We start from the raw sequence: 22,721 nt of genomic DNA, 5'->3' as shown, positions 1-22,721 counted from the left end.
TTTTTTGGCATTTTTCCTTGACCTCTCTGGTCCCCTTAGGGCCCTCTCCAGCTGGAGTCGCGGATCCGCTAGCGCAGGGGAGGCGCCCGGTGCTGAGATGCCCACCTTCCCCCACCCACGACACCCACCTTGACTCCGCCCCCTCCGCGCTCCTCCCGGGGAAGGCTGCCGCGGGACCGCGCGCGCGCGTGCCCCTCCTTCCGCGCGCGCGCGCGCCGGCCTTTTCCCTCCAGTCCAGCTCTGCCGGGGCGCCGCGAGGGGGCGGAGTGGGGTGTGGTGGGCGCGCTCGGGCGGCTCCTGCGCGTTCCCGCCGAGGCAGCGGCGGCGGGAGCAGCAGAGACGGCGGCGGCGGCGGCGGCTGGAGTCCCGTTGCCGAGTCTCACATCCGGGTTCTGGCCGTGACCCAGCTGCGGCCGCCGCGGAGATGTGACCCGTCAGTACGGCAAATATGGCGGAGGTAAGGGAGCGAGCTCCCCCTCCCCGTCCCGGAGCCGGGCGCCCCTGGGCCCTGGCCGGGGAGGAGTGGAGTGGGCCTGGCTAGGAGAGGCCCAGCCCTGCTGGCGCCACTGCCCACCTGTTGTCCGGAACAGGCCGCGCTCTGGGCGGGAGCTTTCCCTATAACTTAGTTGGGATGGGTCCGGGGGGTAAGAGGAAGCGGAGGCGTAGTTGGACTTCGGGGGCAGTTTGAAGGGTCGAGTGCTGCGTAGTAGTGCGTGCGGAGAGGGGTGAAGGGGAGTGGGCGCCCGCGGGGCAGGGGCGTCGGTGGCGCAACTTCGCCGGCCGGTGCTAGGGGCCAGGAGAGGAGCTGCTGCTTCCTCTTCTTGCGAAGTTTCTTCCCTCCCTCGCCGAGATGCTGTTGCGCCCTTCCGCGTCACCCCCACCCGTTTGCTCCTGACATCCAGTCTGTGTTAAATGGGGAAAACGTAAGGCAGAACGGCCTTTAACTCTCGTTTTCCCGATGGTGCTAAGATTTGCGTGGAGAAATAAACCTGGCCTTTCGCAGGCCGGTCGTTTAGGTTGGGGGAGTCTCCCTATATCTCCGAACAGTTCATTCCTCCTCAGGGTAGAACCTTCTTTCTCTCTTCACATTTCAGAAGAGTTACTTTCTACCTTTCCCTCTCTTCACTTTCCAGGCATCTCCCCCCACCCTTCATATTAAGACTATCTATTATGGTTTTTCTCTTCTAATTTTTTTCCCCTTGTAGAAGATTTCTTTTTCTCTTTTTCCAGTAAACGAGTCACCAAAGCCCCCTTTTCTCGGTGGTAATTGTTTTACGTCTTTGGGCTTCAAATCGTGGCGAACAACCACTCTTAATGATTGTTTCGAACTTAGTGTTGTGCCACTGGAGATCTAAATTTTTTTTTCTGATTTAAACCTTTACACATTTGATTTTTTTCTAATACTTTCCCCTCAGAAGAATCCCGTTATTCTTTACCCCCTGGAGTTCAAGAAGTGATAGTATTTGGGGTTTTAAGTCTTCTTTGAGTCAGAGCCTCACTAAGTGATTGTTAAGGCATTTCCTTGTATGAATTACCATTTTCATGGTCTCGGAGACACCCCAAAACAGATTCAGGAATAGGGTTTTTTTTGTTTTTGTTTTTTAACCATCCAGCCCTCAGTTTTTGTGTTCCTTATTTGCTAAATGAAGTCAGTGGTGAGTTAGTTGGTAATACCATATTATCTCCTTCTTAAGCCTTGGGATACAGAAACCGTGTCGATTATGGAAAAATATTAATTTTTGACGCTTCTTATGTACCTGTTGAGTAGAGGGACCTTAAAGTTAGCTGTTTTGTGCAGATGCTTTTAGGGGTGCTCCTTCTGCTTTCCCTATGGAAACTGACTTTATATTAATGTAGTGGAGTATTTGTTATTAAAGGAGCAAATTTCACTATAGCAGGACTCTTTGCTGCCAGTAGTCTTTTTAAAAAATTTAATACTTTTGATTTAAAACTAAATTTAGATCTTAGGTTTATTTCCATTTCTTTTGTTCTTTGTGGTTAAAGAATTGTATTTCAAGGCATATAGATTGAAGAAAACATAGTACTTTGTATTTCACTTAAATGTGAATGGATTCATTCGACTGGGCTGAAACAATTTTAGTCCTGGTAAGATTTTAAGTGTTTCTTTTTTTCACATGTAAGAGAGGGAAGGTGGTCATATGTGGCTGAATTTATCTACATTTTGTCAAATAGTTTTCAGTGGATTCCCTTTTCAGTGAATGCCTATTAAATAAGCAACAGTGTGATAGGTTATAAGGTTTCTTCCCTGGTGGTGCTGCTCACAATGGTTTGAGCTTTAAGTTCTGTAGTCGTATTTTAAGGCAACCTATTAGAGAAGGAAAATAACTTAGTTTGCAAATACAGTAAGATTTAGGTTTAAGAAACTTCACCCATAAATTTAACTGTTCGCACACTGAATACTTAATATGTAAGTAGTAGTATATTAATTTTTTTTCTTGTTTTAGAAGTTAAAGATGATTGCATTAATATAAGAGAGGAAAAGCAATATTTTGAGTCAGTAATCATTTACTAATATTTTCAAGAGTATGTTTTAGTTTTCTTAAAAATTGCATCACTTGGAGAATGGAATGCTCATGTTCATTCGGAACGCATGGATAGTTCAATTTCGAGAAGAGAAGACCTTAAAAAAAAAGAAGAAGAAGAGAAAACCTGAGCTTTGTTTTCAGTGCATTTATTTAGTCACCTAAAATCTTAAAAAAATTGTCCTTTATAACTCCAGTGGTTTTATTTTTAGTGAATTTGGAGGAAGAACGGGGGATCCTTCTTCATCTATGTTCCACAAAAAAATCTAAAGTGAAAAAGTGAAAAGTAAAATTAATTTGTATTTTTCTGATCTCAATATTTTAGTAATTAGGATGATTTTAGAGACTAGTCATTTTAAATAATTAGGTGGGGAAATGCTTGGTGTATAGAGTTCTATTGTGTGAGCTCTCAGGAGATTTGTTCTTTATGATGCCTATATAAAGTATGTGATAAAATAAATCAAATGTGCTCTTATACTTTTGGTTAAGTGGACTTGAACATTGAAGCTAACTGGTGAAATAACAGAAAATGCAGAGCAACAATATACATTTATTTGATAAATCTGAGGGGAAAACAGGTTATTGAGGAAATATGTCTCTGGAGAAAAATGTAGATATTATGTTTCTGGGTTTTTTTTATTATTGTTATTTTTTACATAGGAGAATGACCCTGGCCTTGTTTTTCCCGAGAAATGTTTAATTCCTGAATACAAATTGATTTAGCTGTAAATAGAATATACTACTTTTTCATATTTGATCTGATCATCTTAGGCAGTAGGAAGTATGTATTTAATGGTTCCTCAAATTGTGATAACATTTAAAACATATTTAATATGCCTAAAAGAAATGGTACATACTTCCCTTCTTAATAGTTTTTGGTACTATTTCTCATTATTTATTATCCCTTAGAATTATTTATCAACCTTCTAAAAGGAGGTTCTCCTAGTCACACTTAAAGGAAGGAAATTACAGGGTAGTTGCAGTTTTACAGCGGCAATAAGAAAGAAAGCGTAAGAGGAAGAAATCGTTGATCCTTTGGGTTTTGTAAGGAATGTGGTGTAGGGACCTTTGGGAATGAACAATTTGTCTGTTATTTCAGAGTTTGTAAACACAGAAGGGACTTTTCTTTTCCAGGGGAAAAAAAAAAAGCCACAACATAGTGCAAGACCTATCTTTTCACCTATGCTGTATTGTTACATAAAGAGAAGAAAATTTAATGAACTTGCTTTTCTGTATTTTAAGTATTTAAAAATTTTCAGAAATGATATACATAATCTGTTTATTCACTATTGCATCTATTTGTTTATTTCTCTTGAAAACAGACTGCTTAGTGGTTTTTAGTGTATTTGAATTTAATTTTTTAAGGAAATAGGATCATCTTGACTGCTCTTCTTGATAGTGTTAATTTCAGTTGTAAGCAAAACTTGTTTCTCTGCTATCAATTTAGGCCTTAAATAGTTCTCTGTAGTGGTAATGAATTTTTAAAATATTTATACTTCAGTGTATTTAGGATTTATCCAGAGTAATCAAGAACACCAATGTATGAGAGTCTAATAAAGTTAATTCGGAAGAAGTGATAAAGTGCTTGGTAAGGTAGGAAAGGTTAGCTGGAGGAGATACAGAAGTGGATTACTTTTAGAGACTTTTTGTACAGAAGACTAATCAGTTTCTCAAATCAGAAATAAAACACTGCCATTGAAGCAAGAAACTTAATAGTAAAAGCAGAAAAGTAATCACCTATATAGAAATTTCTTGCTTGAGTGTTAGCTTGAGTCCCTGTATATTTCAAAAGATTCACAAATGTTTTCAAAGTTCATTGCAGTGATTAAACTGTTAAAGTACTGGTCATCACTGGGGACTCATTCTCTTTGACTTATTCTATGGCTTTTAAGAATGGCATAAAATTATGTTTGTGTAGATAGGAAATTCATAAAGTAGCACCCTCCAGAAAGCTTTTTGCAAACAGAGATCATTTTTTTCCAAAGTCCTAGATTAAAAAAAAAAAATTAGAAGAGGCTGTTAAACATATCCCATCCCTTTAGCTAAGTATTCCTTAGTAGTAATTTGTCTTTTGAGGAAATCATATGAAAAGTAAAGAACTTAGATCTCAGAGGAAATTGAACTAGAAGAAGTCTAATTCTTTCTATCTTAGGGAAAATGAAACTGAGCAGAGTTAATGCAGTTTGTCCTAAGATGTGCATTTAGGCTGTGGTACAATTAAGAGTGGGGCCTAGACTTCAGAATTCCTAGTGTTTAATAATAGCAGTTCATCCTCTGAATTATTATTACTGTAGTTAGTTTGCTAGTTTTACCACCAAGATTTTCTTAATCTTTTTTATGGTCCAGAATTCCTCAGGGGAAATAAGTGACTTAGTTTTATATGGAGGAAGAGAAATGGTGAGCACAGTTCCCCTGTCTTCTCCACCTGGAGAAGGGCCTCTAACTCCTTTCTGGTTTCTATCCCCGTAACTGTGAGAATCTCTGATTTAGTGTCTAAATTACTAAGTAAATGATGATAACAAAGAAATGGTAATGGAATTGGTTTGAGGGGAGAAATTAGTTCAGACAGTTATGTTCATTGAAAATAGCTTTTGATTGCCTGGACTATAGGAATCTAATGATTACTTCATGCATTTACTACTTTATTTTTTTTAATAATGGTAATATTCTAGATTACTGTGTTCTAGAAAAATACAAAAGAGAAACATTGGAAAAAATCTGAGGCATGGAATTTGTTACAGCTGTTAGCAACTTAAACAGCTAAGTCATATATATGGGTGAAGGTATAGAAGTTAATAGTTTTCATTTTTTAATTTGATTTAGCCTACTCATACTCTGTGTGACTGTCTAGTGTTGTTTTCCATCTCAGATATTTATGTATGCACCTAAAAGAAAACTAGGTTATTTTTCTAAATTACATACTTGTTTAAAAAAAAGTGGCAAGTACTAAGTTTTCTTAAAAATCTAGAAGTAGAGGAAGAAAATGAAAATAGCTAATAATAGCCAATAATTCCACAGGATAATCTCCACTGACTTTCTTTAAAAAACAAAACAGTAATGCTAACAAGTGGCTAGAAAATTCCAACAGTGTAGAAAGGTATAAAATGAAAAAAAAAAAAACACAAAAAAACAAAACAAACCTTTCTCTCCCCTACCTGTTTCCTAAAGGTAATTACTGTTAACAGATTCTTGTATATACTTTTGGAGAAAAAAGTTTTTATGTGTATTCCAGTCCAGTTTACCCCCTCCTCTATACTTCTTTTTTCAATTCTAATATATGCATAAATAAATATGTATATATGGTTTTTATATCTTTTTCTCATTCACCACAGATTTTTGTCTCATTCTTTTTAGTGGATTAATGTGTTTAACTATTTGGAAGACTTGTATTTCATTTCTAACTAGTTAAATGATAGACATTAAAATTTTTTTCTGACCTTTTGCTATGAACCACCTTATGGTAATGACTTACAGATATATCTTGGTATGCTTTTTTAGGCATATCAATAGGGTAATTTTATATTAGCAAAATGATCACTAGAATGGTTAAACAAACTCATTTTTCTACTGATAATGTATGAGTGCATTTTATTTTTATTTTTATTTATTTATTTATTTTTAAAGATTTTATTTATTTATTTGACAGATCACAAGTTAGGCAGAGAGGCAGGCAGAGAGAGAGGGGGAAGCAGGATCCCTGCTGAGCAGAGAGCCCGATGCAGGGCTCAATCCCAGGACCCTGAGATCACGAACCGAGTGGAAGGCAGAGGCCCAACCCACTGAGCCACCCAGGCGCCCCTGTTTTTATTTTTTTTAATATTTTGTTCATTTATTTGAGAAAGAGTGGGGGAGAGCATGAGAGGGGAGTGGGTCAGAGGGAGAAGCAGATTCCCCGCTTAGCTGGGAGCCCAATGTGGGACTCAGTCCTGGGACTCCAGAACCATGACCTGAGCCAAAGGCAGTTGCTTAACCAACTGAGCCACCCAGGCACCCAGTATGAGTGCATTTTAAATACGTTTTAATCTCCAATGAAAAATCTTTACTACTTGCATTTTATAGTTGGTGCTTTTTTTAAAAAATAGATACTGTTACAAATGAATACCTGCTTAACAGCTTTAGTTTTATTTTTCCCCTCCTTCCCCCTTTCAGTTTACTGTGTCATTAATGGTAGATGTTTCAGGTTTTCCTGGAGACTATTGTTAGAGATACCAGTTTCTTACAAGACATAAATAATAGTCTGACATGACAGATGACAACTTGCAGTCACATTTAAAATATGCTTTGAACAGATGAAAACCATTTTAAAAAGAAAGAGAAATTAAGGGGGAGGAAGGAGAGGAAGGAGAGAGGTAAAGAGAAAACATTTTTAATATATTTGTTTCCTTGGAAGATAAGGAAGCATTCGGGTCCTAGATTTCAGTTCCACCTTCACCACCTACCATGGAAGCTTGATCAAGTCACTGTCTCTCCTTGGGTTTGCTAATCTATAAAATAGGTAGGCAGAGCAGATGTTATTGCCAGGTATATAGTCATGATCGAGTAATTTATTTGAAAAAATGTATCATTGTAAGCTGTATCATTGTAAGCTGGTTCTGCTATTCTCTTAAATCCCTGAATAAAAAGTGTTCTCATTTCATACTGAAATTTCCTGTATTATGATACTAAACTCTTATTTTGAAAAACAATTGTTTTGTCTGTTAGCTGGGCAAAGGCAATGTTTATAGTATAAACTGTTTTCAAATGCCACATTTCTATAAGTTTTATTTTTAATTTAATTGAATAGAATTAACTTTCAAGAAACTAATCACTCTCATCCTCCCCAAACTGAAATAATGGAATCTTATTTTGCACATAGAATCCTAAAATACATGTCTAGAGGCAAACAATCCCACTTCTCCTCCCCCATCCTAATCTAGGTATACATCAGTCAAACACAGTTCTTGAAACCTTCCAGTATTTCTGACGTAAAATGATTAATGCTATCTTTGAATAATGGGTGTTCCACTTTATGCCAGCTAAGCTTACAAATGCTACTGGTCCTGTAAACATTTGGTATCTTAATTACTGGAGAGTATTTGGGATCTTTTTCAGAACTTCAAAATGATAGATAACTTTACCCATAAAACAACAGTCAGTATGGTACTGGCATTTAGTGCTGTTTGAGGCCTTTTACAAACTATAGACACTATTCACCATCCAGTATCTTCATTATTGCCGGTATCTAACATCAGTGAAAATATGCCTTTTATTCTTCTATAGGATAATATTTCTAATCAGGAACTCCTTTTTTTTTTTTTTTAAAGATTTTTACTTATTTATTTGACAGAGATCGCAAGTAGGCAGAGAGGCAGGCAGAGAGAGAGGAGGAAGCAGGCTCCCCGCTGAGCAGAGAGCCCGATGTGGGCTGATGTGGGGCTCGATCCCAGAACCCTGGGATCATGACCTGAGCCGAAGGCAGAGGTTTTAACCCACTGAGCCACCCAGGTGCCCCTCAGGAACTCCTTTTTTATAAGACTGTTAAGTGGAGCCATTTCTCTTAAACTCCTAATTTGAAAGAAATGCTGGTTTTTCTTGTTTCTGCCCTGTAAATCATTTTGAAAGTTTACTAAAAAGGAAAAACAGCACTCTGAGGCTACTTGTGGATGGCAAACCTGGGACCAGATGAAGATAGTCATCATTGCTGTAGCCTTGGGCAGAGATTGTTCTTAAACTTGGGAAATAAAGTATAATTGCATGACATAAAAGTGGATTAACACTTCAGAATATTGATTTGCTCTGTAATAATTTGTGTGGTGGTTAAATCCATTTTGAGCTGGAAATATGTAGCTCTGCCCAAAAGATGCTAAGCAACCTGGAAACCCTTTTTATAGTTACATTACTCTATCACCCTGCTCTCCAACTTCCTATTGGAGGAATAGAATTAAAAAGTAGCACTGTTTGGACTCTATTGTGGCAAAGTGACTTTTAAGTAAAGGTAGTGGTGTGACACTTGAAAATATATAATACTGAATACTGTTAGTCTTCTATTAAAATTAGTTGATGTTATAGTCCAGAATCATTTTAAGCATTAGAAGGAAAAAGAAATAGGACCCTTGGAAAAGTGTGCTTCAAAAGAATCTAAATTATCATGTACAATCTAGAATGTCACACTTAGTACAATAGTATAATGTAGACACTTTTCAAAATGGAGTTTTAATACCTCATAAGAAATTTGTCTAAGATTCCTGCTTTTGAAAAATTAGGCACTTTCCTCATTTTATTTTGTTTTTCTTGGCTCTCTGCCCCCTTAGCAGAAAGAGGGAAAATACTGATCTTCCTCGGCTTGTGATGGGGTTATGTCCTGATAAGCCTGTCATAAGTTGAAAGTATCCTTAAGGGGGTGCCTGGGTGGCTCAGTGGGTTAAGTCTCTGCCTTCAGCTCAGGTCATGATCCCATGGTTGTGGGATTGAGCCCCACATTGAGTTCTCTGCTCAGCGGGGAGACTGCTTCCCCTGCTCTCTCTGCCTGCCTCTCTGCCTGCTTGTGATCTCTCTGCCAAATAAATAAAATCTTTAAAAAAAAAAAAAGTATCATTAAGTCAAAATTCATTTAATGTACCTAACCTACTGAATTAACATCTTAGCTTAGGCTAGCGTATCTCAAACATGCTCAGAATACTTACATTAGCCTACAGTTGGGTAGAATCCATTAACACAAAGCCTATTTTATAATAAAATGTTGAATATCTCATGTAATTTATTGAATACTAAACTGAAAGCAAACAACAGAAAGGTTGTGTGGGTACACAATGGTTATAAATGTATTGGTTGTTGTTTACCCTCGTGATCACATGCCTGACTGGGAGCTGCAGCTTGCTGCCAGTGCCCAGCATCACAAGATAGTATCATATCACATATTGTTAGCCCAGCAAAAGATCAAAATTTGAAGTTCAGTTTCTACTGAACGTGTATTGCTTTTGCACTGTGGTAAAGTCGAAAAACCGTTAAGTTGAGCCATCGATGTTGGAAGCTATGTATTAGAATAACCCTACCTCTTTGCCAGTGCTTTTGGCCTTCCAGCATCTCTGACTTCTAATGGACATGAAGTAGCTCTGAATGAATAGGAAAGGTTTTAATTATGAAGTGTATGTCACTTGAAGCATACTTAGTTTTTGTTATTTATAGAAGTGTGTTTGTAGATGATTTGTTTGTAGTTGTGAATTAACTAAATTTAGATAAAATAGAGCCACGAATTGTCAAGTGGTGATATTACTAAAATAAGTTGCTAGCTACCAATTTTATCTTTAAATTTTCTGAATATATGAAGAGTAGAATGCTACAGTAGAAGCAGCATTGTAATTGGGAATGTTTGTAATTTTTCCATCAGATAACCTCTCTAGACTTCAGCTTGAAGCTTACTAATTCTGTAATGACTTAAAAATATGTTGCCTGTGAGTAAAGTTAAACTATTGTACTGTTCAGTGCTTAATAACATTTTACTTTTCCCTTTTGCTTTCTTAAAATGTAACTTTTACTTAAAATAATGTCTTAAAAGTGTTTTGGCCTCCCTTCTCCCACACATTTTAAGCCAGAGACCAGTTTGATAGCAAACCTTGTGTATAATTTCCTCTGTCTTCATTGGAGAAAATATTTTAGAAAGTTCTAAGATCTAAAATCAGATCTCTTAAACTACACATGTTATGAGACCCATATTTGCCTTCAAAATCTGAATCAGTTCCTTATCGTCTTTGTTTCTAGATTCAGGAGTATTTGAAATTTTTCTCTATGTTTAAATAAACATAGTGTCAGAGAAAGGATTATATGGAAGGTTTTAATTTGTCTTGGACAATTCAGACATTAGAACTTACTGTGGTTTTTGGTATCATGCTTGTCATTGAATAATTCTGTAAATTTTGTAAAGATCTACTACATAAAGATGATCATTTTTCTTCTTTTCTTCCCCTCCCCCAGCCATCTGTTGAGTCTTCAAGTCCAGGTAAGTATTTTCTATGTTTTCTGTAATCTCTATTTGACTAACATTTGTCCTATGAGTTATAAAAAGGCTTAGAAGAGTTAGACTATCATCTGACTTGCTTTTCTTCTGAATGCTTCTTTTCTCTGGGGAAAAAGAAATGGATGAAATATTTGACTGCCCATGAAAGTACAGGTGAGGCTGCTGTGAGTTCAACCTCGTGACTATTTGTGGGTTCATTTTTGTATGAATTACTATGTGTATTTCTTACAGGTTTTAATTGCTATTTGATTTCAAGTATATATGAAGTGTATTTTTTCAAAAGAAGTCACTACTTAGAAATATTTACTTGTGGAGGAAAGTCAAAGTATTTGAGAAAAAAATTAATGCGTTTAATGAGGGAGAAAGTAAAACAACATTCAAAAATGAATATTTAAAGTTGTAAATTAAGGTTATGTTTAGATTCAAACCCTGTAGTGTTGGAGTTTCGTATTCCCTTACAAATACAGTACAGATTCACTTTTTCTTAACTTAGAGGTTGCAAACATGTGATACTTGAACCATATCTGGGCCACAGATGTTTTTTGTGTGGCCAGTTGCAGTGATCTTAAAAATTTGGATGTTTTGGGGGGTGCCTTGGTGGCTCAGTGGGTTAAGCCTCTGCCTTCAGCTCAGATCACGGTCTCAGGGTCCTGGGATTGAGCCCCGCATTGGGCTCTCTGCTCAGCAGGGAGCCTGCTCCCCCCCCCCCACCTTTCTGCCTGCCTCTCTGCCTACTTGTGGTCTCTGTCAAATAAATAAATAAAATCTTTAAAAAAAAATTAGGATGTTTTATATAAAATCAGTATTTAGGCTTCTCACAATTAGAGGTTCTGGCACTACTGAGTATAACATTCCTGTATATCAACAATTGGTTGGAGCTAAAGAGCAGTCAGGAAAGAGTCCAGTCTTTGCCTCAGTGTGCAGGGACTTCAAGAGAGAGGACTGCCTTCTGTAATGGAGTATGTGAATTAAGGAACAGCTCTATATAGCATAAGAGTCAGAAAGGGAGTTCTCTGAGACATGGTAATGTTTTATTTGAAAACATATATATTAAATATTTAGGTACGATGTATTACTGAATTTTCCAGATTATTGAAGCAATCTTCCTATGTTGTAAGTTTTGGAAAGAATGTTTGTAAAAATGGTTAATATATGCCATTTTTAATGGTTTGGGGTCCTTTTCATGAACACAACTCACTGTACTCTGTGTAGTACAATGAATTATGTAGGAGCTAGACTAGAATATCTCTCGACCCCTTCTAAATGACTGGTGTGCTCAGTTGACTGTGAGTTTTGTCATATTTATTTCAACTGTAGATGTCTTACTCTTTCTAATGTGCTCAGAAATAAAGTATATTAGGCTTTGTGACATTTCTGAAACTCAAGGATTTTTTTTTTAACTTCCTAGTTTATAAATATGTTCTGGATGGTTGAGGTTGGAAGTAATCTGACCTCAGATAAATAGTAGTTTATTGTATCCTTTTTAGGACATGGAATTGTTCCCAATATTTTTTTTTCTTTTAAACACAGATATCTTTTCATTGAAAAAAATAGATTCTAGTTGTTTTTGTTAATGTTGTCATACTGCAAATAGACTGAGTTTTAGATATATATATTTTTAAAGATTTTATTTATTTGACAGAGAAAGAAAGAGGGATCACAAGTAGGCAGAGCGGCAGGGAGAGCGGCAGGGAGAGGGAGAAGCAGGCCCTCTGCTGAGCAGAGTCCAATGCTGGGGCTCAGTCCCAGGACCCTGTGATTGTGACCTGAGCTGAAGGCAGATGCTTAACTGACTGAGCCACCCAGTCCCCCCTAGATATTTTTCTATGGATTTTTGAGACATTCATCAGGTAATATATAGGCACAAAAAAAGTAATTACTTCAAAAGTAATATTAATAAATAGCTTTCTCATTTTTCCCTTGCATTTGAATCAGCTTAGGCTGAACTGGAATAGTAGAACTTGAAGAATACAAATATCATTGATGGCCTTTACTACTTGCTGAATGCTAGTTTTTTTTTTCAGACTAAGGATTTTGAAGTAGTGTTTATAATATCAGGCTTCTGCCCAGAGGGAATATATATTGCTCTTTTAAGTAATACTGATTGTAGGCAATTAACAAAAGTTGGTGGGAAAAGAGTAGGAATAGAGGCTTCTGTGTAAAAAATTTTTTTGATCCACTGGTAAAAGGCGGTGGCCTTTGTAACATCTGTACTTTGGAATTGATGGTACTAATAATAGTCACATGACCCAGGCTCAGTGGTTTGTCTGTAGACTTTACCAGTGTAAACCTGTGGAGGCACGATACAGGGTTTTACCTGTAAGACTAGTAACTATTAGAGGGGGTAAAGATTTAGGGAAGGGAAGGAAATAAAATGATTAAATAAGTGCACATGATAATGTTATAAACAATTTGTCTTTTGAATCTTTGAAAAGATAGATGGTACCTTTTAGTAATTTCATAGTAAGGTGTAATTTTATGACCAAACTGATCTTTGCCTTAACTCTAAAGCAAAATATTTATTTACACAAAGCACCAGATTCCCTCCCTCTAATAATTTATTTAGGGATTTTTACCTCTAGGAGACAACCTAACAATAGGTCTAATGATTAACAGAAAGGAATAGGACGGTTAATTGGTTTCAACAAGGTAAAAAAGTCAGAAAACCAAGAAGTCAGATTAAGGCAAGAAAAGAAGTGAAATTGAAAGTAGGAAACAGTGCGGTGTATATGCAGAGAAAGAATTGGAGTGAGAAGGGGAAAAGGTTTACCTGCCCTTTGGTATTTCATGTAATGAGAGGGTGAGGTGGCAAAGCTTTAAACATAATTGGCTTTGCAAATGACAACAGAAAATGGGAGACTTTAGGTCAGTAATAGAATACTAATAATTTGATGCTGTGTATTCATGTGAGTTTTGTTTTGTTTTTTAGTTAGTGAAAATGCATAAGTAGTTAGGAATTAAGCATAATTAGATTTTTGCAGTATTTGTGTTCATAGGGAATTGTATTATGATTAGGATAATAGTACATTCAGGGTGGTAGTGTGAGGTGGTTTTAGGATCTTCCTCCGTATAAAGGAGAAGAAAAATACAGCATCACTTGTAGGAATACATGATTATTGACTAAGCATCCTGGAAGATTGCTGGGTGAACTGAAAGGTTTTGGGAGTATTTTTCATTAAAAACTCAATAAGAAGGGATAATGATTGGGACAAAACTGCAACTAAATTAGGGATTCTCAAACTGCTCTCTTACAAAACTCTTGTGTCCAGTCCCTCAACCAGTACTAAGATGCCCTAATAAAATTATGCCTGGCTTTTCTTAATCCAAAGAAATTGATAGTATATGTAATATGAAATATATTTTAATTTTTTAATAGATTTTTATTTATTTATTTGACCAAGAGAGACACGTGAGAAAGGGAACACAAGCGAGCAGGGAGCCTGATGTGGGACTCGATCCCAGGATCCTGGGATCATGACCTGAGCCGAAGGCAGAAGCTTAATGACCAAGCCACCTAGTTGCCCTTATATTTTTATTTTTAAGTCATTCTAAAACTTCGATAGTTTTTTTTTTAACTCATTTGTGTTATAAGGTGGTACCTGATTTAGAAATTATGTATTTAGTTATTTTATATTTAATACCAGTATTGAGTTCTTTAAAGAGCAGAAAGACTTCTGAGTGTTTCACCACCTGACCTGGCTTGCAGTTCACACATCTTAGTAAAAATAGGTTCGCTCCAAGGCCCCTGGGTGGCTCAGTTGGTTAAGCATCTGGGTCTTGATCTCAGCTCAAATCTTGATCTCCAGGTTGTGAGTTCAAGCCCCGTGTTGGGCTCCATGCTGGGTGTAAAGCCTACTTAAATTAAATTTTTTCCTTTTTCTTTTCTTCTTCTTCTTCTTCTTCTTAAGAAAAATCAGTTATCTTCAAGTATTCTTTGAGGCAAGATACTTACTGTCTCTGAGGCTAGGGCTTGTAGGAAGCTTGAAGTGTAATAAAAGCAGAGGCATTGGAATTAGACCCAGGATTTAAATTCCATCCTTGCCACCCCACTGGCTCTATGGGTTTGAACATGCTGCTTAAACTCTCTGAGCCTCAAGTTTTTGTTTTTGTTCATAGGATTGTTTGAAGATTCAATAAGATATAATGGATGTATGTTTAATGTATATAATGTATGTAGCAAAGATTAAATAAGATATAATGTGTACGGCATGCTTGAGCCATAGTATTAGGCACACAATAAGCTCTCAAAAAATGGTTTTTACACCAAAAATTGAGGGAGATGACAAGACCCCTGAGCCTTGGGCACCCCTTTATCCCTAATAGTCTGTTTTTCAAAAAATCAACCTTTGACTCTGTTTTACTTACTGGTTCTCTTAATGGACTGAAGGAAGAGTATATTGGTATAATATATTACTAATTAATGATATAACCTTTATTAACTTTATTAACATAAATTTAACAGTTTAAGTTGATTTAAAAATTGCTAATTGATTTTTTAAATGTTAAATAACTTATTTATTAGTAAAAAAAAAATGCTTTTGCAAATTTAAGTCCAGGTTTGGCAATAGCCAAATGTGGGAAAAGTTTATAGAATGTATGTGCCGAGCACTTGCAATCTAAAATTACAGGCTTGACCCTATTGAGTACAGCAGTATTCATTCCCCAGCCACCACACTAAAAATAGATTAGCTTACACATCAGTTACCTATTGGAGTATTTTTAATGACTTTCATAAGAGTTCTATATGCAGTTTTTATTAAAAATTTATTAAAATTTTGCTTTTATATTCTATATCAGAATGATTTTCTGAAATCAAATAAGTTAAAAACAGCTACCTATATGTTAAAATACATTTTTGTGGAAGAACTAATAAAATAATATTTGAGTGCGGCTGTATTTTCATTAGACTATTTATTCATATGACTTTGTATTTCACATGACTGTGTATTCTCATGGGCCATAAGGGTTCATGCTCATTGGGTTTATTAAATATCAAATGATTAAGAATTGTGATTTTTCCCGCATGAATGATCGTTCTGTTTTTGATATGACCCTTTATTCTTTGCAACTGAAATTTCATGGTTAGATGACAGTATTCTTTTTAAAAGCTGTATATACTTTTTTAAAAGCTATACTCTCCTCCCATCCTTCATCCTAGTTGTAATTTTAACTGTGAATATATAGAGGTGAAACAGGGGTAAAAAGTAATCCCTTAGAGAAGAGAATTTTTTGGGGTGTTGGTGATGAGTGTAAGGGCAAGAATTTTAGAAAACAAATAATACTTGATGGGCATAGCTTTTCCCTGATACTTTTATTTGACTTGTATCCAGCTTCATATAGCATACACATTAAATTAATATTAATAACATTTAATTTGGTTTACCACACTTTTTAAAATATTCTTTACCAGGAGGTTCAGCAACATCAGATGACCATGAATTTGATCCATCAGCTGACATGCTGGTTCATGATTTTGATGATGAACGAACATTAGAAGAGGAAGAAATGATGGAAGGAGAAACAAACTTCAGTTCTGAAATAGAGGATCTTGCAAGGGTAAATAATACTAAGAGCTAGAGAATGAAGTAGTCATGGATTTTTTGGGGGGAGAGAGGAAATACTTGAAATTTTGGTCCTCTGTGTTTGTTTTAGGGGAAAAGTGGTATTGTATATAATTGATACTGAAAATTTTTGTGGTCATAGGTGTGATATTTAAAGTTTGAAATGTAAGGCATTTTTTAAAAAGAAATAACTATTTGGAATAGAGTTAAAATAGTTACTTTAATAAAACATCACAGGTACCCAGTAAAAAATGGGCTATATAAAGGGGGTGCTTGGGTGGCTCAGTTGGTTAAGAGTCCAACTCTTGATTTCAGCTCAGGTCATGATCTCTCAGGGTCGTGAGATTGAGTCGGGTTGTTGGGCTCTGCACTGGGTGTGGAGCCTGCTTAAGATTCTCTCTCTCTCCCTCTGCCCCTCAACCCCTCTCCTGCTCTCTTTTAAAAAAAAAAAAAGTATGCTGAATTTCCTCAGATATACCTCTGTCCTCCCGCACTTGCTGACCTTTTACTTATACCCTTTCAGAGCCACAATTTCATAATAGTGGTTATTATCTTCATTTCCCATTTATTCCATAAAATAGTGTACCCCTTCCTGTCAAGATGACCGATGATTTTATTGTTCTATCCATCAGTCACTTTTCTCTGTATTTTACTCTTAGCCATATTCAACAGTTACCACTCCCTTCTTTTATTTGAATTCTGGAGTACCCCACTGTCCAGTTTTTCCTGTTTGTTTCTATTCAGTGCCCTTTGCAGACTCATCTTCCTTCACCCAAGGTTTAAATTCGGAATTCCCAATTTGCAGTTTTGGACTTTTCTTCTGTCTATAAATTAGTGCTCCTCAAAATGTAGTATGAATGTCAGCTGCTTCAGAATCGCTCATGGACTTGAGAAATGGCAGATTCCTGTACCTCTCCCAAGGCATACTGAATTAGAATATATACACACCAAATTCAAAAATTACTAAATTAGGTGATCTAATCTAATCTATACCCGTGGTATCAGTATTCTTCATTTTTCTAGCATTAACATATTTCCTGTCCCCAGTTTTGTTTATTTAACCCCCTGCTTGACATTTCTGCTTAGATATCTCAGTATACATCTTTAAATTTTAAATGTCCAAGGGGCACCTGGCTGTCTCAGTCGGTTAAGCATCTGACTCTTGTTTCAGCTCAGATCACGATCTCCAGGTTGTGGGGCGGAACGCACAGTGGGCTCTGTGCTCAGTGAGGAGTCCGCTTGAAGATTCTATCTCTCTGTTCCACCCTCTGCTTGTGTGCATGTGTGTGCACTATTTCTCTCTCCCTCTCTCTCTCTAACATAAGCAAATAAATCTTTTTAAAAAATTCTTGAAAAATAAACAAAGTTTAAATGTCCAAAGCAGAACTAACTGTTAATTGGTATTCTTCCTCCATCTGTTCTTCCCTGTCTTCAGCTTAATGAAAAATGGCACTATATTGTACTTTGTTGCCTAAGTCAGAAATCAGGGAGTCCTCTTCTTTCATTCCCAGTACTCAATCCTAAATAAGCTTATCATTTCTACCCACAAATACACTTCTTACCTGACTGTTGTTCCATCTCTGCTGCCACTCTCTAGCCCAGGTCACCATCATTTCTAGCCTAGACTATTACAGTAACTTCCCAACTAGATTTTCCCCATATCCTCTTTTACCACTCTTCTCTCCAGGGTATTTCTATAATAGCCATGATGGTCTTTTCAAAATACAAATCCATTTGTGTCAGCCTTTTACTTAAAATTTCTTCAGTGGCTTCCTGTTACACCAGAAGAAAATCCATATTCCTTAACTTGGCCAGCAAGTCATCTGCATGATACCGTCCTTCATCCATGTATGATGTGCCCCTGTCATGCTATTAAGTAGCCACACCAGCTGTGTCTGTTCTTAGGTGTGCTTTTTCTTTTTGCTTCAAGGCTTTTCAGCTCATTCTTCCTCTTTGATATGTGCTTTCTGAGATTGACTCCTTATCCTCTTAAGTCTGGACTTAATGTTGCCTCAGAATGATCTTAACCTGTCTCCCGATTAACTTTTTTAACCACTATACCCCATTCAATACTTTCTTTATAAGTAGCACAATTTGTATTTACAAGTTTGTCTAATTTATTATCTGTATCCTCTTTTAGTCCCATGAGAGGAGGGACAGTGTCTGTTTTATTCCCTAGTGTATTTCCTGGTACTTAGCAAGAGTGGTCAAACATTTTGAATGAATGAATAAATTGATCTGGTATGCTCTAATTTAAAATATGCTACATTTGTGATCTGTACTCCATGATAAAAAGAACATAAGAAATAAATAAGACATTGTGTCAGTCTTTAAGCATTTGGAGTACATAATATCGTGGAAAAATGAATTTTTGTACTTTTGTAGTAGTAAAGATTAATCTGTGTTTCAGAAGTTTAGTTTGGAACTTTTTAAAGTGTACATCTAAAGAGCTAGAAAAGAAATTCTATTAATATCTAGTCAAATCTTGTCAGACGGTCCCATTTTGGATCTAATGGTAATTAATGCTGGCTTAATCCACAGTGCCTAAGCAATTCAATATTTTATTAAGCCAAAAACAATTGGTTTTAGGGGCGATGATGTATAGTTGTTATAAAAGCTTTTCAAGAAAGGATTAAGAAGCACCTGAAGAGCCTGGAGTCAAAACTATTCTTTAGAAGAGGCTGGGAAGTCATTCAGAAGACTGGTATAATTTGTTTGAATGATTGAGAACCCAGGTGAACGTTCAAAGAATCACAGTCACTTCATATATTCATTAAGTGGAAAGGCAGTTATTTGCCTATATTTCATAGAAACTTCTGTCGATTTAGATATATTTTCATTTCTGAGTAACCCTTCCATGGGATAACATTTAAAGGAGGAAAATGTTACATTTTCCATTTTCTCACATTCTACATTACTAGATAATTGTGTAAATAGTTATTTAAGAGGAGATAATCAGTACAGATTATGGGGTAGAATGATGTTAGTGTTTTCTTCTGTTTTGGAAAATAAGCTATTACATTTAATTAGTACAAAATTGCGAGTGGATTTTGCTAGAAGTTTGTATTGTCTTTTACTATTTCTTTTTTATTCTGCTGCCTCCAGCCTTTTATAGCCTCCCCAAATTTGCTTTCAAATGACCCTTCTTAGGGAAAAAAACTTAAAATAGAATTATTTGTAGAGGATATAGAAAGAAAGAGACAGGGAACCAGTCTTTTATCATTCTCTTCATCCAGACCATCTTACACCTTCTCAGGTGCTTCCTAGCTTTTTCCAGAATAATTAAGGCTTAGGTCATGCTCAAAATCACCAATGCTTTCATCTGTAACCTGCAGCTAAGCTAGTTCAGGGCCAGTATAATTATAAACTCTTTAGTTATAAACCACTTTTTTTTCTTTAATTTAAAAAATGAGGACAATTTTCTCATATTGATTACTGATTTTCTTTTATAGAAATGAAATATTACAGCTCTGTCAAGAATTGGTTAGTTGGTTTTTACCTGGCATGTTGGTTATATGAAATGAACTTTTGATGTAACCATAGCAGAATTCTGACGGTTGGTTTATTCAGGAGTTATCAATAACTGCATGGCCTGTAGTTTTAAGTTCATTCAGTTTGAAGTCTAAAATTTTAAGTGAAAAGTAGCTTTTCATAGAAGGTGTTTTAATGTTTGTTGTTACATTTCAGTATAGTTCAATACAGGCATGAATCTTAATATAAAAGGTAGTTATATAAGTTTACCACTTAAATGTTTTAGTAGAATTAGATACACAGGTTAGAATTTATTGTGGTGATCTTAGGAGGAGTCTTAGGATCATTCCTGTAGTGAATAGACTTTTTGCTAGAAATAGCAATATGCAGGCTGGTTTAACTGTTTTTCAAATGTACTCTTAAAATTCACAGTCTTTGAATGGCACAATTGTAGTGGTGGAGAAGAGGGATCAGGATCAGTGATCTCTTTATGTATTTATCTGTATTTTTAAAAATTACATTATTATAATATTATACTTAATATTCACTTTGAAGTGCTAGACACATACCATCTGGTGAATCTCCAGAACTAGGAAATAAAGATTAAAATGTGAGAGATCGAGTATTTCTTGAAGTATACAAACAAGAATGGTATTGAATGAAAAGAAACACCAGTGTGGGGATTATAAAGTTCAGTGCCTCTATCCCTTTATAGTTTATCTTATAGTGAAACCCCAACCCCAGGAGGTTGGTTACCTCAGAACTGTTTCTGTAGTCTAAACTGGATATAGTCCCCTGGACCATCCTGGCTGGAAATCAGTCTCTTTCCTTCTTCTTCCTTTCTTCCTTCGTAAGCATTTATTGGTAAATCATTTGCGGTATAAGATAGAAGAAGATTACTGTGTCCATCCACCAAATGGCCCTTTAATAGCTAGTATCTGCTGTCACCTGCAGTCATTTCTAAATGACTAATCTGATATGAGGGAGAGGGACCCACTCCTCTCCCAGCAGATCAACACCTCTCCAACCTGAAAATAATACTTTAGTTATTTGGTAACATTACCATATTGTTTTGAAGTTAAAGGACAGATTTAACTTCATATAAAATGTTTGTCTTTTAAAAAGTCCATTTTTTTCACCTCCAGCTAGCCTGCCTTTAGGTTATGCAGACAGGATTGCTCCTGTTTTTGTTATAGTCTAGCTTAGTGAACTTACTTCTTAAAGCATAGTATGCAAGTATAGTCACATTCTTGTGTTTTTATTCATTTTGTACTATGTCCATATCTTCCTTTATATTTCTTACAGTCCGTCAATGCATTACATCTTATTTCACATTCTATCAGGTTGAGGTACATTTAACTTAGGTCAGGTTTCAAGGAAGACAGTATATAGCATATATATGTAAAGGTATTATAAAGCATTTAGTCACACTGCCTGGTTAAAAGTCAGCTGCAAGTTTGTGACTTTGGACAAATTATTTAACATCTTAAAGCTTCAGTTTTATTATATAAAAATTCAGTACAGTGTCCTACATGGTAATCACTCAATAAATCCTAGTAGTTATATCATTTATAAAATTCTCAAAGAAATTTATAACACCCAAACTGTGAACATCTACTCTACTTGACCCATAATTTTCTCCTTCACTTTGTTTCCCTCATTTCTATACTCTTAACCTTTGGTAGTAAGACACTGCTACTTTAGGGCACCTGGGTGGCTCAGTTGGTTGAGTCTGCCTTCGGCTCTGGTCATAATCCCCACATCCTGGGATTGATCCTGCGTCAGGTTCCCTATTCAGTGGGGTGTCTGCTTCTCCCTCTGCCTCTGTCTCTCCCCCTGCTTATCCTCTCTCTCTCAAATAAATAAATAAAATAAAATAAAATAAACATTGCTACTTTATTGTGATGTTTCAGTTTAACTTGAGGAAGGCCCCCTTACTTAATACCTTGTAGAACAGACTTTAATACCTTGTAGAACACAGACTTTAACAATATAAGTTAATGAGAGATTACCTAGAACAAGTGTACTGACAGTCCCTAATATACCAATATATTGTCAGCCATGTTTTATTTAGCTTTTAGTCTTTTTTCAGAGGGAAATGATAAGGAACATTTGTTTTATAGGGTATCATTACCCCTTACATCAGAATATTTGGGGACAAATAATAGAAATCCATCTTGAACTAACTTAGGCAAAATGAGGGATTTAATGCTCATGTAATTTTATTAAGGGCAGGAGGATATCTAGGCCTTAAGGACTCAAGTGCCATCAGAAGATATTTTCTGTTTTTGCCCATCTACATGGTGGCATCCTTTTTCAGACCAACTGTCTTTGTATGCTGTCAGTTTCCAGGTCTCCTAAGATGTACTGCTTTAGATAGTCTTAGTTTCTTTAGCTGCCACTGGTACAGATTTGGAAACAAACTATGACCAGGCCTGGGTCATGTGCCCATTCCAAACCTATGGACAGGAAATGCAGTGATTCCAATTGGATCAGGTGTTATATAGTCCAGAAGGTGAGCTCTCAATCAAAATACATGCTTGGAAGGAAGTAAGCATTTCTTGGAAGAAGATGAATATAGAAGTTGAAAGAAAAAGGACTGGGGGGATGGGGGTGGGGCAGACAACAATGAATTACCTTTACAAAATACTTGTTAAATCTTACATACTTACTTAGTGCATAGTAGGGACATAATAAATGCTACTTGAATTTGAAACTGAGGATTCCTTGCCAAAATTGAGTTTGGTTTTTACTGTAGTTGTGGCTGTGTTTACTGCAAGATCTTTGCTTTATACTTTACATCAAGTAAGATATTTTTCATACTAATGTAAAACTCTGTTGTATTCCTCAGTGGGTCTTATTGTTGCTTACGAACTTGTTGCGTTCTTACTTGATATTAGGTGACAGAGGTTAAGTTAAAAGTTAATATAAGCAAAAGCATAAAAGCTCTATATACTCTTTGTTTTTAAAATTAAGCAAGCATTTTCTTGATGGAATGGGCAAGGAGATTTTGTTTACACGTGATAGAGCACACCTAAAATTAACTTTGAAGTTTTTTAGAACTTTATTAGAGCTTTATTGTTTTTAATTTTGGGATTTTTTTTTTTAGTGTTGTTGTTTTTATATTTTTTTAGAACTTTTTTTAGAAGTCCT

At 36.2% G+C, this 22,721-nt stretch overlaps 1 protein-coding gene across 7 annotated transcripts in view; it reads left to right on the top strand.

Moving 5' to 3' along the window:
* Positions 1-22,721, top strand: part of MIER1 (MIER1 transcriptional regulator) — a 63,865-nt gene that overhangs the window by 6,463 nt on the left and 34,681 nt on the right. For 5 of the 7 annotated variants that reach the window (XM_080800292.1, XM_080800293.1, XM_080800294.1 and 2 more), the window contains 2 exons: positions 10,494-10,518; positions 15,947-16,092. In XM_080800292.1, the coding sequence (XP_080656418.1) occupies positions 10,494-10,518; positions 15,947-16,092 (171 nt within the window). Of the gene's footprint in view, positions 1-273; positions 458-10,493; positions 10,519-10,652; positions 10,690-15,946; positions 16,093-22,721 lie in introns of those variants that run through there. The other 2 variants (XM_080800298.1, XM_080800297.1) reach the window with 2 other exon arrangements.

The sequence above is a fragment of the Martes martes genome (genome assembly GCF_963455335.1).
Source record: "Martes martes genome assembly, chromosome: 4".
In the NCBI taxonomy this organism is placed as follows: Eukaryota; Metazoa; Chordata; class Mammalia; order Carnivora; family Mustelidae; genus Martes; species Martes martes.
The sequence above is the reverse complement of the archived record's forward strand: the minus strand, read 5'-3'. Positions and strand labels throughout refer to the sequence as shown.